This window comes from Nerophis ophidion, linkage group LG16, assembly GCF_033978795.1.
Source record: "Nerophis ophidion isolate RoL-2023_Sa linkage group LG16, RoL_Noph_v1.0, whole genome shotgun sequence".
Taxonomy (NCBI): Eukaryota; Metazoa; Chordata; class Actinopteri; order Syngnathiformes; family Syngnathidae; genus Nerophis; species Nerophis ophidion.
This window is the reverse complement of record NC_084626.1, coordinates 22,827,125-22,846,695: the sequence shown is the minus strand read 5'-3', so window position 1 is coordinate 22,846,695 and position 19,571 is coordinate 22,827,125. Positions and strand designations below refer to the sequence as shown.

General features: G+C 40.3%; 2 protein-coding genes across 5 annotated transcripts in view; one reads left to right on the top strand and one right to left on the bottom strand.

The window, feature by feature from the left end:
- Positions 1-13,960, top strand: part of zgc:64106 (uncharacterized protein LOC393348 homolog) — a 23,445-nt gene extending 9,485 nt beyond the window's left edge. The window contains exons 4-6 of one of the 3 annotated variants that reach the window (XM_061874723.1): positions 1,965-2,153; positions 10,928-11,037; positions 12,913-13,953. In XM_061874723.1, the coding sequence (XP_061730707.1) occupies positions 1,965-2,153; positions 10,928-11,037; positions 12,913-13,092 (479 nt within the window). In that variant the 3' untranslated portion in view covers positions 13,093-13,953. Of the gene's footprint in view, positions 1-1,964; positions 2,154-10,927; positions 11,038-12,912 lie in introns of all 3 variants that reach the window. The other 2 variants (XM_061874722.1, XM_061874724.1) reach the window with 2 other exon arrangements.
- Positions 13,233-19,571, bottom strand: mlnl (motilin-like). 2 transcript variants are annotated; one of them, XM_061874726.1, is made up of 5 exons: positions 19,349-19,571; positions 16,201-16,330; positions 13,666-13,767; positions 13,467-13,572; positions 13,233-13,401 (listed from the first exon to the last, which is right to left on the bottom strand). In XM_061874726.1, exons 2-5 carry the CDS (start codon positions 16,318-16,320, stop codon positions 13,394-13,396), a joined length of 336 nt encoding a protein of 111 aa, XP_061730710.1. In that variant the 5' UTR covers positions 16,321-16,330; positions 19,349-19,571; the 3' UTR covers positions 13,233-13,393. The 2 variants fall into 2 exon arrangements, with proteins under 2 accessions (XP_061730710.1, XP_061730709.1); XM_061874725.1 differs by having other exon boundaries at positions 13,262-13,401; positions 19,430-19,570.

Sequence of the window (19,571 nt, the reverse complement as noted above, 5' to 3'; positions counted from 1 at the left end):
GTGTTGAATGTGGAAAAATGGTAGTTTGAATGTCGAGGATGAGTTGAATGTGTCGAAGGTGGAATGGTTTGAATCGGTTGAAAAATGCGGGAATTGTGGAACTTTGAAAAATGGGCAATTCATTTTGAACGGGGAAATGGAAAGGAAAAAAAAGGAATTATGGGAAATCCTGGATTTCTTTTAGAATTGTTGAAGTAGAGCACACTGACACCAAACAGGCCCAATATTTTGAAGTTGGAACAGTTTGAATCGGATGAAAAATGTGGGAGTTGTGGAACTTTAAAGAATGTCCCATTGATTTCAATAAGAATTTCCAAAAATGTGGGGAACTTTGGGAAATCTGGAATTTTTTTGAAAATGGTAAAAAAAAAACTTGAATGAGTTGAAATGGTTGGTGTTGGAATTTTTCAAATCAATTGAGAAATGTTGAAGTAGGAACATGTTGAATTGAGAAATGGTATTGCGGAATTCCTGGAATTTTGGGAAAACCGGGAATTTTTCCAGTTCAAAAAACAACTTAGTTTTTTATCCTAAGTCGATGGTAAATGGGTTGTACTTGTAGAGCACTTTTCTAACCCTTTTTAAGGAGCCCAAAGCGCTTTGACACTATTTCCACATTCACACACACATTCACACACACATTCACACACACATTCACACACACATTCACACACACATTCACACACACATTCACACACACATTCACACACACATTCACACACACATTCAGACACTGACGGCGGGAGGAATGTTTGGACCGTGGAACACTTGAAATGGCTTGAAAAATGTGGAAGGAGAAGTCGCTAGAAAAAAGGGACTGAGGCTTTGGAAAACCAGGAATTCTGGAAAACCATGAAATTGCTTGGAACTTGGAAAAATGGTAGTTTGAATTTCCAGGATGGTGAAATATGTTGAAGGTGGAATGGTTTGAATGGCTTGAAAAATGTGGAAATGGTGAACGTTTGAAAAAAGGCCAAATCATTTTAAATGGGGGAAAAAGTCCCAGAAAACCTGGAGTTCTGGGAAATCTGGGAATTTTTGTAATTGGTCAAGGGAAAGCCCGCGTATCCGTAATAGGCTGAACAGTTAGAAGTTGGAACAGTTGGAATGGGATGAAAAATGTGGAAAGTAGAGCGCGCCAACACTTTCCACATTTTGCACCTCATTCAAACACTCCAACTTCAAACTGTTCAGCCTATTCCGGATATGCGGGCTTTCCCTTGACCAATTACAAAAATTCCTAGATTTCTCAGAACTCCAGGTTTTCCGGGACATTTTTCCCATTCAAAAAGAATTGGCCTTTTTTCAAACGTCCACCATTCCCACATTTTTTAACCAATTCAAACCATTCCACCATCCTGGAAATTTAAACTACCCTTTTCCAAAGCCCTATTTCTCCCCTTTTTTCTGGTGACTACTCCTTCCACATTTTTAACGCATATCAACCGTTCCACCGTCCAAACATTCCTCTTAATCAGGACAAAAAAATGAAGTTGTTTTTTTGAACTGGAAACATTCCAGGTATTCCTTAATACAATTTCTCAATTCAACATGTCACTTCTTCAACATTTCTCGACCGATTTGCAAAATTCCAACACCAACCATTTCAACTCATTCGGACCATTGAAGTTATTATTTTCCAAAAAATTCCAGCTTTTCCCGAAATTGACACATTTTTGGGAAATTCCCATTGAAATCAATGAGAAATTCTTCAAAGTTCCACAACTCTCACATTTTTGGTCTGGTTCAAACTGTTCCAACTTCAAAATATTGGGCCGGTTTGGCATCAGTGTGCTCTACTTCAACAATTCTAAAAAAAAAAATTCCAGGATTTCAGTTCAACTTCAGCATTGGAGCATTCACACGCAATTCCTTCAGGATTGGCCTCATCTAGTTGTGTAACTGTCATTTCCATGTGAAGAACCGAATGAAGGCCAGCTCAGTGTACTGCTGGTCTCTTCCAGACCTGATGAAGACTTCCGCTCCAGCACGGATTGTCACCCTCAGCTCTGTCAACCACAAAAAGGGTGAAGTGGACTTCTCTCACTTTCATGGGGAGAATTTGACTCACCGTTTGGATCGTGTTTACAACCACACCAAGCTGCACAACATCATCTGCACTAACGAGTTAGCACGCAGGCTGCAGGGAACAGGTGGGTTCACTTTTATCATTCCATGCACTGTTGCTGCCCTGTTGGCCGGACTGTAGAAATCTGAGAAGAAAATGTTTTTTTCATATATTATCATCGGACTATAAGCCGCATGTATGTGTTGTGAAAGGAGTTATTTTCAAAGAAGGAAATGTTTATTTACAAAAGCCAAAAGCAGTGAAGTTGTCACGTTGTGTAAATTGTAAATAAAAAGAGAATACAACAAATCCTTTTTAACTTATATCCAATGGAATAGACTGCAAAGACAAGATATTTCATCTTCACACTGAGAAACTTTGGTCTTTTTTGCAAATGTTAGCTCATTTGGAATTTGATGCCTGCAACATGTTTCAAAAAAGCTGGCACACTTGGCAAAAAAGAGTGAGATAGTTGAGACTTATTTGGAACATCCCACATGTGAACAGGCTAATTGGGAACAGGTGGGTGCCATGATTGGCTATAAAAGCAGCTTCCATGAAATGCTCACTCATTCACAAACCAGGACGGGGCGAGGGTCACCACTTTGTCAACAAATGCCTGAGCAGATTGGTGAAAAACAACATTTCTCAAGCAGCTATTGCAAGGATTTAGGGATTTCACCATCTACGCTCCATAATATCATCAAAAGGTTCAGAGAATCTGGAGAAATCACTGCACGTAAGCCATGATATTACACACCTTGGATCCCTCAGGCGGCACATCAGTGTGTATAGGATATCACCACATGTGCAGAGGAACACTTCAGAAAACCAGTAACTACAGTTGGTCGCTACATCTGTAAGTGCAAGTTAAAACTCTATTATGCAAAGCCAAAGCCATTTATCAACAACACCCAGAAACGCTTTGCTGGGCCCGAGCTCATCTAAGATGGACTGATGCAAAGTGGAAAAGTGTTCTGTGGTCTGACGAGTCCACATTTCAAATTCTTTTTAGAAACTGTCGAACGTTTTGTCCTCTGGAACAAAGAGGAAAAAAACATCCGCACTGTTCTAGGGTGAAAGTGTTGTAGGCAGCATGTGTGATGGTATGGGGGTGTATTAGTGCCCAAGGCATGGCTAACTTACACATCTGTGAAGGCACCATTAATGCTGAAAGGTACATACGGCTTTTGGAGTAACATATGTTGCCATCCTAGCAACGTTATCATGGACGCCCCTGCTTATTTCAGCAAGACAATACCATGCCACGTGGCTTCATAGTAAAAGAGTACGGTTACTAGACTGGCCTGCCTGTAGTCCAGACATTGAAAATGTCTGCAGGCTAAAATATGAGGCAGGGACTGTTGAACAACTTAAGCTGTAAATCAAGCAAGAATGGGAAATAATTCCACTACAAAAATGTGTCTCCTCAGTTCCCAAACCTTTACAGAGTGTTGTTAAAAGGAAAGGTCATGTAACACACTGGTAAACATACCTTGTTTGCAATGTGTTGCTGCCATTACATTCTAAGTTCATGATTATTTGCAAAAAAAAACTGAAGTTTCTTAGTGTGAACATGAAATATCTTGTCTTTGCAGTCTGTTCAATTGAATATAAGTTGAAAAGAATTTGCAAATCTTTGTATTCTTGTTTTTTATTGACTATTTACACAACGTGACAACTTCACTGCTTTTGTACAAAGCCCGTTTCCATATGAGTTGGGAAATTGTGTTAGATGTAAATATAAACAGAATACAATGATTTGCAAATCCTTTTCAAGCCATATTCAGTTGAATATGCTACTAAGACAACATATTTGATGTTCAAACTCATAAACTTTATTTTTGGGGGAATAAGCGGTAAAAAATTAATGGATGGATCATAATTGTTGCTTTTTTTATTCTTATTGTAATATTTTTCTATTTTGTTTCCCATTATTTACGTTTTAAATTGATCACAACTCTGTACACTGCCACTGGAATTTAAATTTTCCTGAAGGAATCAATAAAGTACTATCTATCTATCTATCTATCTAATTAACTTTGAATTTCATGGCTGCAACACGTGCCAAAGTAGTTGGGAAAGGGCATGTTCACCAACTGTGTTACATCACCTTTTCTTTTAACAACACTCAATAAACGTTTGGGAACTGAGGAAACTAATTGTTGAAGCTTTGAAAGTGGAATTCTTTCCCATTCTTGTTTTATGTAGAGCTTCAGTCCTTCAACAGTCCGGGGACTATGTAGGTGTCACCGCCAACTATTTTATGCTTCGTAATGCGCCACACATTTTCCATGGGAGACATGTCTGGACTGCAGGTGGGCCAGGAAAGTACCCGCACTTTTTTACTACGAAGCCACACTGTTGTAACACGTGGCTTGGCATTGTCTTGCTGAAATAAGCAGGGGCGTCCATGAAAAAGACGGCGCATGGATGGCAGCATGTTGTTCCAAAACCTGTATGTACCTTTCAGCATTAATGGTGCCTTCACAGATGTGTAAGTTACCCATGCCTTGGCCACTAATGCACCCCCATACCATCACAGATGCTGGCTTTTACACTTTGCTTCAATAACAGTCTGGATGGTTCCCTCCCCTTTTGGTCCGGATGACACGATGTAAAAAATATATCTAAAAACTATTTGAAATGAGGACTCGTCAGACCACAGAACACTTTTCCACTTTGCATCAGTCCATCTTAGATGATCTCGGGCCCAGGGAAGCGATGGCATTTCTGGATGTTGTTGATAAATGGCTTTTGCTTTGCATAGTAGAGCTTTAACTTGCACTTACAGATGTAGCGACAAACTGTATTTAGTGACAGTGGTTTTCTGAAGTGTTCCTGAGTCCATGTGGTGATATCCTTTAGAGATTGATGTGGGTTTTTGATACAGTGCCGTCTGAGGGATGGAAGGTCATGGTCATTCAATGTTGGTTTCCGGCCATGCTGCTTACGTGGAGTGATTTCTCCAGATTCTCTGAACCTTTTGATGATATTATGGAGCGTAGATGTTGAAATCCCTAAATTGCTTGCAATTGCACTTTGAGAAAGGTTGTTCTTAAACTGTTTGACTATTTGCTCACGCAGTTGTGGACAAAGGGGTGTACCTCGCCCCATCCTTTCTTGTGAAAGACTGAGCATTTTTTGGGAAGCTGTTTTTATAGCCAATCATGGCACCCACCTGTTCCCAATTAGCCTGCACACCTGTGGGATGTTCCAAATAAGTGTTTGATGAGCATTCCTCAACTTTATCAGTATTTATTGCCACCTTTCCCAACTTCTTTGTCACGTGTTGCTGGCATCAAATTCTAAAGTTAATGATTATTTGCAAAAAAAAATGTTTATGAGTTTGAACATCAAATATGTTGTCTTTGTAGCATATTCAACTGAATATGGCTTGAAAAGGATTTGCAAATCATTGTATTCTGTTTATATTTACATCTAACACAATTTCCCAACTCATATGGAAACGGGGTTTGTATATAAACATTTTAAAAAACTGGTATACATCTGTGACTTATAGTCTGGTGTCACCGCCAACTGATACATGTGTGGAACATGACTATGTAGGTGTCACCGCCAACTGATGCATGTGTGGAACATGACTATGTAGGTGTCACCGCCAACTGATGCATGTGTGGAACATGACTATGTAGGTGTCACCGCCAACTGATGCATGTGTGGAACATGACTATGTAGGTGTCACCGCCAACTGATGCATGTGTGGAACATGACTATGTAGGTGTCACCGCCAACTGATGCATGTGTGGAACATGACTATGTAGGTGTCACCGCCAACTGATGCATGTGTGGAACATGACTATGTAGGTGTCACCGCCAACTGATGCATGTGTGGAACATGACTATGTAGGTGTCACCGCCAACTGATGCATGTGTGGAACATGACTATGTAGGTGTCACCGCCAACTGATGCATGTGTGGAACATGACTATGTAGGTGTCACCGCCAATTGATGCATGTGTGGAACATGACTATGTAGGTGTCACCGCCAACTGATGCATGTGTGGAACATGACTATGTAGGTGTCACCGCCAACTGATGCATGTGTGGAACATGACTATGTAGGTGTCACCGCCAACTGATGCATGTGTGGAACATGACTATGTAGGTGTCACCGCCAACTGATGCATGTGTGGAACATGACTATGTAGGTGTCACAGCCAACTGATGCATGTGTGGAACATGACTATGTAGGTGTCACCGCCAACTGATGCATGTGTGGAACATGACTATGTAGGTGTCACCGCCAACTGATGCATGTGTGGAACATGACTATGTAGGTGTCACCGCCAACTGATGCATGTGTGGAACATGACTATGTAGGTGTCACCGCCAACTGATGCATGTGTGGAACATGACTATGTAGGTGTCACCGCCAATTGATGCATGTGTGGAACATGACTATGTAGGTGTCACCGCCAACTGATGCATGTGTGGAACATGACTATGTAGGTGTCACCGCCAACTGATGCATGTGTGGAACATGACTATGTAGGTGTCACCGCCAACTGATGCATGTGTGGAACATGACTATGTAGGTGTCACCGCCAATTGATGCATGTGTGGAACATGACTATGTAGGTGTCACCGCCAACTGATGCATGTGTGGAACATGACTATGTAGGTGTCACCGCCAACTGATGCATGTGTGGAACATGACTATGTAGGTGTCACCGCCAATTGATGCATGTGTGGAACATGACTATGTAGGTGTCACCGCCAACTGATGCATGTGTGGAACATGACTATGTAGGTGTCACCGCCAATTGATGCATGTGTGGAACATGACTATGTAGGTGTCACCGCCAACTGATGCATGTGTGGAACATGACTATGTAGGTGTCACCGCCAATTGATGCATGTGTGGAACATGACTATGTAGGTGTCACCGCCAACTGATGCATGTGTGGAACATGACTATGTAGGTGTCACCGCCAATTGATGCATGTGTGGAACATGACTATGTAGGTGTCACCGCCAACTGATGCATGTGTGGAACATGACTATGTAGGTGTCACAGCCAACTGATGCATGTGTGGAACATGACTATGTAGGTGTCACCGCCAACTGATGCATGTGTGGAACATGACTATGTAGGTGTCACCGCCAACTGATGCATGTGTGGAACATGACTATGTAGGTGTCACCGCCAACTGATGCATGTGTGGAACATGACTATGTAGGTGTCACCGCCAACTGATGCATGTGTGGAACATGACTATGTAGGTGTCACCGCCAACTGATGCATGTGTGGAACATGACTATGTAGGTGTCACCGCCAACTGATGCATGTGTGGAACATGACTATGTAGGTGTCACCGCCAACTGATGCATGTGTGGAACATGACTATGTAGGTGTCACCGCCAACTGATGCATGTGTGGAACATGACTATGTAGGTGTCACAGCCAACTGATGCATGTGTGGAACATGACTATGTAGGTGTCACCGCCAACTGATGCATGTGTGGAACATGACTATGTAGGTGTCACCGCCAACTGATGCATGTGTGGAACATGACTATGTAGGTGTCACCGCCAATTGATGCATGTGTGGAACATGACTATGTAGGTGTCACCGCCAACTGATGCATGTGTGGAACATGACTATGTAGGTGTCACCGCCAACTGATGCATGTGTGGAACATGACTATGTAGGTGTCACCGCCAACTGATGCATGTGTGGAACATGACTATGTAGGTGTCACCGCCAACTGATGCATGTGTGGAACATGACTATGTAGGTGTCACCGCCAACTGATGCATGTGTGGAACATGACTATGTAGGTGTCACCGCCAACTGATGCATGTGTGGAACATGACTATGTAGGTGTCACCGCCAACTGATGCATGTGTGGAACATGACTATGTAGGTGTCACCGCCAATTGATGCATGTGTGGAACATGACTATGTAGGTGTCACCGCCAACTGATGCATGTGTGGAACATGACTATGTAGGTGTCACCGCCAACTGATGCATGTGTGGAACATGACTATGTAGGTGTCACCGCCAACTGATGCATGTGTGGAACATGACTATGTAGGTGTCACCGCCAACTGATGCATGTGTGGAACATGACTATGTAGGTGTCACCGCCAACTGATGCATGTGTGGAACATGACTATGTAGGTGTCACAGCCAACTGATGCATGTGTGGAACATGACTATGTAGGTGTCACCGCCAACTGATGCATGTGTGGAACATGACTATGTAGGTGTCACCGCCAACTGATGCATGTGTGGAACATGACTATGTAGGTGTCACCGCCAACTGATGCATGTGTGGAACATGACTATGTAGGTGTCACCGCCAACTGATGCATGTGTGGAACATGACTATGTAGGTGTCACCGCCAACTGATGCATGTGTGGAACATGACTATGTAGGTGTCACCGCCAATTGATGCATGTGTGGAACATGACTATGTAGGTGTCACCGCCAACTGATGCATGTGTGGAACATGACTATGTAGGTGTCACCGCCAACTGATGCATGTGTGGAACATGACTATGTAGGTGTCACCGCCAACTGATGCATGTGTGGAACATGACTATGTAGGTGTCACCGCCAATTGATGCATGTGTGGAACATGACTATGTAGGTGTCACCGCCAACTGATGCATGTGTGGAACATGACTATGTAGGTGTCACCGCCAACTGATGCATGTGTGGAACATGACTATGTAGGTGTCACCGCCAATTGATGCATGTGTGGAACATGACTATGTAGGTGTCACCGCCAACTGATGCATGTGTGGAACATGACTATGTAGGTGTCACCGCCAATTGATGCATGTGTGGAACATGACTATGTAGGTGTCACCGCCAACTGATGCATGTGTGGAACATGACTATGTAGGTGTCACCGCCAATTGATGCATGTGTGGAACATGACTATGTAGGTGTCACCGCCAACTGATGCATGTGTGGAACATGACTATGTAGGTGTCACCGCCAATTGATGCATGTGTGGAACATGACTATGTAGGTGTCACCGCCAACTGATGCATGTGTGGAACATGACTATGTAGGTGTCACAGCCAACTGATGCATGTGTGGAACATGACTATGTAGGTGTCACCGCCAACTGATGCATGTGTGGAACATGACTATGTAGGTGTCACCGCCAACTGATGCATGTGTGGAACATGACTATGTAGGTGTCACCGCCAACTGATGCATGTGTGGAACATGACTATGTAGGTGTCACCGCCAACTGATGCATGTGTGGAACATGACTATGTAGGTGTCACCGCCAACTGATGCATGTGTGGAACATGACTATGTAGGTGTCACCGCCAACTGATGCATGTGTGGAACATGACTATGTAGGTGTCACCGCCAACTGATGCATGTGTGGAACATGACTATGTAGGTGTCACCGCCAACTGATGCATGTGTGGAACATGACTATGTAGGTGTCACAGCCAACTGATGCATGTGTGGAACATGACTATGTAGGTGTCACCGCCAACTGATGCATGTGTGGAACATGACTATGTAGGTGTCACCGCCAACTGATGCATGTGTGGAACATGACTATGTAGGTGTCACCGCCAATTGATGCATGTGTGGAACATGACTATGTAGGTGTCACCGCCAACTGATGCATGTGTGGAACATGACTATGTAGGTGTCACCGCCAACTGATGCATGTGTGGAACATGACTATGTAGGTGTCACCGCCAACTGATGCATGTGTGGAACATGACTATGTAGGTGTCACCGCCAACTGATGCATGTGTGGAACATGACTATGTAGGTGTCACCGCCAACTGATGCATGTGTGGAACATGACTATGTAGGTGTCACCGCCAACTGATGCATGTGTGGAACATGACTATGTAGGTGTCACCGCCAACTGATGCATGTGTGGAACATGACTATGTAGGTGTCACCGCCAACTGATGCATGTGTGGAACATGACTATGTAGGTGTCACCGCCAACTGATGCATGTGTGGAACATGACTATGTAGGTGTCACCGCCAACTGATGCATGTGTGGAACATGACTATGTAGGTGTCACAGCCAACTGATGCATGTGTGGAACATGACTATGTAGGTGTCACCGCCAACTGATGCATGTGTGGAACATGACTATGTAGGTGTCACCGCCAACTGATGCATGTGTGGAACATGACTATGTAGGTGTCACCGCCAACTGATGCATGTGTGGAACATGACTATGTAGGTGTCACCGCCAACTGATGCATGTGTGGAACATGACTATGTAGGTGTCACAGCCAACTGATGCATGTGTGGAACATGACTATGTAGGTGTCACCGCCAACTGATGCATGTGTGGAACATGACTATGTAGGTGTCACCGCCAACTGATGCATGTGTGGAACATGACTATGTAGGTGTCACCGCCAACTGATGCATGTGTGGAACATGACTATGTAGGTGTCACCGCCAACTGATGCATGTGTGGAACATGACTATGTAGGTGTCACCGCCAACTGATGCATGTGTGGAACATGACTATGTAGGTGTCACAGCCAACTGATGCATGTGTGGAACATGACTATGTAGGTGTCACCGCCAACTGATGCATGTGTGGAACATGACTATGTAGGTGTCACCGCCAACTGATGCATGTGTGGAACATGACTATGTAGGTGTCACCGCCAACTGATGCATGTGTGGAACATGACTATGTAGGTGTCACCGCCAACTGATGCATGTGTGGAACATGACTATGTAGGTGTCACAGCCAACTGATGCATGTGTGGAACATGACTATGTAGGTGTCACCGCCAACTGATGCATGTGTGGAACATGACTATGTAGGTGTCACCGCCAACTGATGCATGTGTGGAACATGACTATGTAGGTGTCACCGCCAACTCGGTCCACCCTGGTGTTGTCATGACGGGAATGATGAGACATTATCCCTTCAGGATTCGTTGTCTCTTCAACCTCATTGGACAGCTCTTCTTCAAGGTGAGATTATTGTTCAACTCTGTGGAGCTCAATTTGAATAACATTGTTTTGATGTAATTAGGCTTTTATTGTATAGGTTGCCTGTTATATTGAACCCTCAACACCCATGTGTATGTATATGTCAACTTTATGTATGTATATACACAGGTATATATATATATATATATACATATGTATGTATACTGTGTATATATATATATATTTATACTATATATATGTATATGTATATATACTGTATATATATGTATGTACACTATATATAAATGTTTGTATATATATAATTATACACAAACCCTGTTTCCATATGAGTTGGGAAATTGTGTTAGATGTAAATATAAACGGAATACAATGATTTGCAAATCATTTTCAACCCATATTCAGTTGAATATGCTACAAAGAAAACATTTTATGTTCAAACTGATAAACATTATTTTTTTTGCAAATGATCATGAACTTTATAATTTGATGCCAGCAACACGTGACAAAGAAGTTGAGGAATGCTCATCACTTATTTGGAACATCACACAGGTGAACAGGCTAATTGGGAACAGGTGAGTGCCATGATTGGCTATAAAAGTAGATTCCATGAAATGCTCAGTCATTCACAAACAAGGATGGGGCGAGGGTCACCACTTTGTCAACAAATGCGTGACCAAATTATTGAACAGTTTAAGAAAAACCTTTTTCAACCAGGTATTGCAAGGCATTTTCACCATCTACGGGCCGTAATATCAAAGGGTTCAGAGAATCTGAAGAAATCACTGCATGTAAGCAGTTAAGCCCTTGACCTTCAATCCCTCAGGCTGTACTGCATCAACAAGCAACATCAGTGTGTAAAGGATATCACCACATGGGCTCAGGAACACTTCAGAAACCCATTGTCAGTAACTACAGTTGGTCGTTACATCGGTAAGTGCAAGTTAAAACTCTCCTATGCAAGGTGAAAACCGTTTTTCAACAACACCCAGAAACGCCGTCGGCTTGGCTGGGCCCGAGCTCATCTAAGATGGACTGATGCAAAGAGGAAAAGTGTTCTGTGGTCTGACGAGTCCACATTTCAAATTGTTATTGGAAACTGTGGACGTCGTGTCCTCGGGACCAAAGAGGAAAAGAACCATCCGGATTGTTATAGGCGCAAAGTGTAAAAGCCAGCATGTGTGATGGTATGGGGGTGTATTAGTGCCCAAGGCATGGGTAACTTACACATCAGTGAAGGGCACCATTAATGCTGAAAGGTACATACAGGTTTTGGAGCAACATATGTTGCCATCCAAGCAACGTTACCATGGACGCCCCTGCTTATTTCAGCAAGACAATGCCAAGTCACGTGTTACATTAACGTGGCTTGATAGTAAAAGAGTGCGGGTACTAGACTGGCCCGCCTGCAGTCCAGACCTGTCTCCCATGGAAAATGTGTGGCGCATTATGAAGCGTAAAATAGGACAGCGGAGACCCCGGACTGTTGAAGGACTGAAGCTCTACATAAAACAAGAATGGGAAAGAATTCCACTTTCAAGCTTCAAAAATGTGTCTCCTTAGTTCCCAAACGTTTATTGAGTGTTATTAAAAGAAAAGGTGATGTAACACAGTGGTGAACATGCCCTTTCCCAACTACTTTGCCACGTGTTGCAGCCATGAAATTCTAAGTTAATTATTGTTTGCAAAAAAAAAAAAAAGGTTTATGAGTTTGAACATCAAATATGTTGTCTTTGTAGCATATTTAACTGAATATGCGTTGAAAAGGATTTGCAAATCATTGTATTCCGTTTATATTTACATCTAACACAATTTCCCAACTCATATGGAAACAGGGTTTGTGTATGTACAGTATATATACTGTAAATATGTATGTGATGGTCTGCCATCTTCTTGCAGTCCGCAGAGGAGGGAGCAGTGAGCGCCATCTACTGCGCCGTGTCGGAGGAAGCAGAAGGCGTAACTGGGAAGTACTTTGACAGCGACTGTTCCTTGGTCCTCCCCGCCCCCTTAGCTCGGGACCCGGCCCTCGCTGCCAAGGACTTTGACATCTGCCAGAGACTGACCTCCAGGTTGTGATGAAAGCCCTCTTGATAACAGGAAGGAGTCAAAGTCTGTGTTCTTTATGCCTTCTCTGACATCATAAACATCATCACAACAAACCCATTGCAAAAAAGAACATGTTTGATATACTTTTGTGTCCTTTTTTTATTGAAAAGTCTGATGTGATTTTGGACTCCTCTGGTGGTATGTTGTCAACAACTGGGCCATGAGTGAAAGTACACAAGACTTATACAATAACTTCCCTTTATTGAGTGATTTGACAAGAAAATGTGCTTTTTGAAGAATTGTGCATCTTCTTGTGTCCTTCAGTGCTGTGCTACTTGGCTGCAGAGACAAATTGATATCATTTTGTTGTGTGAATGTTGGCTATTTTGTGTGGACTGCAGTACCTTTCTGTCGCTCCTCCATCATTTCATGGATGAGCTCCTCCAGCACAGGAGCCACGTGGTCCAGCTGCTTGGGTGAAAGTCGCACCGTGATGTCCACGGTTTTGTCCTACAAACACACACATTTTGGTTGGACAATGACACAAGTGTACACCAACACACAGACAATGACACAAGTGTACACAAGGTTGTGCGCACACACCAGGTCGGTGGCGTGCTCAGCTGGAGGAAGTTGCTCCACTGTGACTTCTTCAAAGTGGCCATCCTCCGACCGAGGCTCCATGTCCTTCCTTCCTTCTCGCTCCTGCACAATGGAGCACATACACACCATGTCACTTTGTTACAGTGCCACAATACACCTCCAGTGTACATAAAAGAGTTGTGATAATAATAAACATTACAGTGTACAATATAGGATCATAGTTTAACTGACTTTAACCTCCAGATTGTTGATAATATTTCATTCATTGTCATTTCCGTAAATCTTTTGTGGACGCTAAAAATCAAGCATCACCCTGATGTTGAAAAGTGTCTATTACATATATGTATGTACATATATATATATATATTAAGCCATTTGTTTTGTGCAAGCTTAAAATCAAATATGTTTAATATATATTTTATTTTATATGTATATACATGTATATATAACTAAATATGATATATATTACCATATATATTTAATATATGTATGTATACACAGTATACATACATATATATATAAAATATGTATTTAATTAATATTTCATTATAATATTTAAAGTAAAAATGTATATATTTAATAAATTTAAAAAAAGTATATATATATTTGTATATATACATATCTATATATAATTTACCGTTTTTCCATTTACAGTAATATGCTGTAAAAACTACCATAAATGTTATGTTAAAAACTGGTCACTCAACTGCCAGTTTTTTTTACAGTAAAATCTAGATATTCAACAGTGCTGTGGATTCATTTCAAATGATCGCGATTCAGTTTTTTTCATTTTTAATCTCTATTAATATATTTATTATAATACTATAATATATTCATATAATATATATATGAATCATGTTTCATTTTGCATGAGCAAAGAGAATGAAGACAGAAGGGAGTATTAATGCTTTAGAGGCATAATTTACTCAAGGTTTGCGTGTACTAAAACGTGCAAACTTAATAGCACACGCAAAGATGATCTACTTAAGGTGTGCAAAGTGGATTGCGTTCAGTGTTAAGTGAGCAGAATAAGGCGTGCAATCCATCCCATCCATCCATTTTCTACCGCTTATTCCCTTTTGGGGTCGCGGGGGGGCGCTGGCGCCTATCTCAGCTGCAATCGGGCGGAAGGCGGGGTACACAATCCAGAAATAAAAAAACCTTAGACTATTCAGCAACATCCTTTTATAATTTCGTAGCTGCTGGATGACTAAAGGGGCTAATTAAAACAAATTCAATTGACACGTTTTGGTGTCATTTGAAATATTTTTAATGATATAAAGATAGCAAATTCCACAGGTAGGAGCATGACAACATGAATGTGCAGTAAATGAGTGTGATGCCCCGTATGTGTTTATTAATCCCCTTTAACATCATGTTTATAATAACAAAGAAAAAAATCTAAGCAGACATTTATCCACATTAATATTAATTTTACTATTACTCATTTTGTAGTAATTTTGAGGTATTTTAAGATGGAATTGCTTTAGTGAAAATCCAGCCATCCATCCATTTTTCTACCGCTTGTGCCTTTCGGGGTCGCGGGGGGTGCTGGAGCCTATCTCAGTTGCATTCGGGCGGAAGGCGGGGGAACACCCTGGAAAATAAAACTCTAAAATAAAAAATTAATAAACAATACATTAATTATAAATAAATAAATTATCAATCAAAAAATTAAACATTAAAAAAATAAATTACAAATCAAAAATATTAAATAAAAATAAATAAACAATTATAAATGAATAATAAATAAAGAAATCATAAATAAATAAAAATAAATGATGAACACATTTAAAAAAAGATAAATATATAAATCAGAAATATTAAAAAATATGCATAAATAATAAATACATAAATAAACAATATATGGACATTTTCAAACAATGAATAATTAATTAATATTTAATGTAAAAAGTATTATGTACAATACAATAAAATAATTAATTATAAATAAATTATGAATTAAAAATGTATTGAACATTAAAAAAATAAATTAGGAATTAAAAATAATAAATAAAAATAAATATGAAACAATTATAAATGAATAACAAATAAATACAAATAAATGATGAATACATTTTAAAAAGGATGCATATATAAATCATAAATATAAAAAACTATACATAAATAATAAATAATACATGAAAATATTATAAATAATAAATACATATATAGTATTTAATTTCAAAAGTATTATGCAGATTGTGCGTAACACATTGAGAGGTCCATTGTGCTGTTTAGTGTCTTCCATATTGACTTGTTTGGTTGTGCAGCCTGTGACTACCGCACCAACTGTCCATTTGTACATTGGTAAAAGGGAAAATTACAGCCTGAAAAGTGTTGGAGCTGCTTTGTTTTTGTTTTGCCTTTAGAGATTTTGAGTCATTCTGGGTCGTATGGGTTAAATGCATTCAAATTGAAAAGTGCACAAATGTTGATTATGTTCATTTGATTGAGACGTGTTGATTTGACTCTGCAAATAAAGATACTCCAGCTATGAAAGGTATCCCGGATCAACACACGCAGGCGTCTTACCTTCATCAGCATCATCTCTTTGGGGCTGAAGAAGGTGATGTGTCCGTGTGTGGCGTCCGCCAGCAGCACCACAACACACAGCAGCGCCACACAAGCAGCTGATGCTCCACGGATGCTCATTCTGCTCGTCCTGCCCCAGGAGAATGGAAAAGGTTATAGCAAGATCACCTTTTTAGTGCCATTCTAAATTTGCTGTGTGTCGACGTATACACTGAGGCAACATTCTTTAGCTCCCGACAACATTGTTTAGCTCCCGACATTAGGGAAGTGTTTTTCAACCTTTTCTGAGCCAAGGCACATTTCTTCATTGAAAAATACCCAGGCACACAACCAGCAGAAATCATTGAAAAATGGAACTCAGCAGCCGATATTGACAGTAAAAAGTCGTTTTCGCAATTGTTGGATATTAATTCAAACCATAAGAAGCATGCTTCACTATAGCTCTTGTCTCAAAGTAGGTGTACTGTCACCACCTGTCACATCACACCCTGACTTATTTGGACTTTTTTGCGGTCTGTAGTGTTTTAGTTCTTGTCTTGCGATCCTATTTCGGTGGCTTTTCCTGTTTTGTTGGTATTTTCCTGTAGCAGTTTCAGGTCTTCCTTGAACACTATTCCCCGTACCTGCTATGTTTTGGCTATCAATAATATTTCAGTTGTGCGGACGCTATCCCTCTTTGTGGGGACATTGTTGATTGTCATGTCATGTACGGATGTACTTTGTGGACGCCGTCTGCTCCACACTGTCATGTTCTGTGGTCTGGATTATGTTTTTTTTTTGTTTTGTTAGTTTTCAGACTCCATTGTTCCTGTTTGCGCTCCCTTGTTTGTTTTAGTTTCCATGACGACTGATTAGTTTCACCTGTCTCATGTGTTCGGATCACGCACCTGCTCTAATCAGAGACTAATATTTAAGCCTGTTTTGCCAGTTAGTCGTCCTGGCGACATTGCCCTGTTTTGACTTTTCTTGCCATAGATCATGCTGTTCGATTCATGCTCTGCCAAGTAAGATTTTGTTTATTTATGCCACAGTTAGTGAGTTTTGTTTCATGTCCATAGTTTCTGCCTATGTGTTAGTTTTTGTATCACCCGCTAAGTTGTGCCTTCGCCTTGTGCGCCCTTTTGTTTGTACCAAATGAGTTTGAATAATTAAAAAATGTTCCTACCTTCAAGCCGTGTCCAGTTTAGTCCGGTTTGTTTCCCGGGAGAACAATCCTCGCAGCAAGCTGCGACCCCCACGTCACGACACACACGCTGTAAGTCTTTGCTGTCGTCCAGCATTCTGTTTTTGTTTACTTTGTCGCCAGTTCAGTTTTAGTCTAATTTTGCATCGCCATCCCTAAGCTTCAATGCCTTTTCTTAGCGGCACTCACCTTTTGTCTATTTTTGGTTTAAGCGTTAGATACCTTTTTACCTGCACGCTGCCTGCCGCTGTCGCCTGCATATTGGGATCACCACAAACCATGTTCCTGACATCTACAAAGCAATTAGCTACCGGCTGCCACCTACTGATATGGAAGAGTATTACACGGTTACTTTGCCGAGCTCTAGACAGCACCGACTATCAACAACGGCACATTATTTGCAGATTATAATTACTGGTTTGCAGAAATTATTTTTAATCCAATTAGGTGAAACTACATAATCTCCAGACTGTATCTCACGGCACAGTGGTTAAAAAACACTGCATTATGGGTGTAAAAGAAAACAATATATAGTTTCGAATTAATCGCAAATCTCACTTGTAACTATTTTTAATCAATTAAAAAAATATATATATATATTTTCTTTTTTTCTTTTTTTCTGTCCAGCCACTGAAGGCAAATCATATTGTTGACGGATGATCATATCTTCTGTACACATGTACTTTAGAAACGAGAATTGATTGATTGATTGATTGAAAGAAGTGTTTCGCCTTATTTGTATTTAACTTAATTGAATGTTTGAGTAAAAATTTTTTTTTAACAAAGCCAGGTTTTTTTATAATATAAAAATGTGTTCACGTTGTTTATTTTATGGAAAAATGTAGTTAATCATAGATATAGATACAGACATATGTTTTTTTTAAATGACACCAACTGTTTTCGAAAAAATTGCAAATATTAAATGTAAAGATTGTGATTCAATTAAAAAATACATGAAAACCCGATTTGATTGATTTATTTATTTAATCTGTCCTGTCCGGGCAATTTAGAAAATGTTTGTGTAGGATTGTATTAAACAAAACCAGTTTTAATTTAAGTAATATTAAAATGTATCAGAGCTGCTTATCTATTTCCTGGAGGAAGGTAGTTCATCATAGAACTGGCACCCAATGTTATTCAAAAAAGTATTCATTTTTAATCAATAATTGTTTTGAATCCAGACTCGATTCCAAATCAAATCGTCATCCCCAAGAACCGAATCAAATCGTATGGTAGCCAAAGACTCACAGCCCTAATAAAATTACATGTGAAGTTACTCAGGCTGTAAATCTTTGGGCACATCACGAATCGATTCTTGGGTGCAACAATTTGATTCAGAATCGATTCTCGATTTAAAATGATTCTCGATTCAAAATCCATACTTTTTAATAACATTAGGTGCCAGTGCTCTCATTAAATACTTTGCTCCATAAAATAGATTTAGAGCTTTGGTAGATTTCTATATTACTTCAAAGATATCTGGTTTTGTTTAATAAAATTCTAAAAAAATTATAAAATGTAATAAAAAGTATCCAACACTTCTCTTTTCTACAGTAAATCTGTACAGCAGATATAGATCATCAACATCAATAATATGATTTGCTTAAATGGCTGGATAGAACAGATTTAAAAAATAAATAAATAAAAACTCCGATTTTTTATTTTTTGAAATCAATTAAAAATCGTTACAAATGAGAATCACGATTACCAAAAAAAAAAAAAAATGTTTATACACCCCTAGAAGTTTTAGCATATCTTTGTAATTATATTGTAATGAACTATAAAATTAAGTTTTGATATTACATTTAGTTGTAGCTCGTGTGTCAAATCCCAGGCGTGCAGTTACAGTACGTTGCTGTAAAGATAAATGCTACTGGGACAGTAAGACAGGACATTTTCTACAGCGCACAACACGCGACACACACAAAACCCGCAGAAAAGAGAAGGCCCAGCAGCAACACTCACAGACCAGCACAGTTCCTATTGAGAGTGGGAAAGAAAAGGCCGGGAGAAGATTAGAGGAAGATGGCAAATATTGACGCTCACGTGTTGTTTCAGCCTTTTTCCTGGAGGTTTGCTTCAAGAAGAGAGTCACTTCTTCTCCCTGCAGGCCGCCTTTATATCGCCAAAGCACTTCGCATCCAGGCTCCTGGAAACAAAGATATTACACTTGAATGCCGCTTCGTGC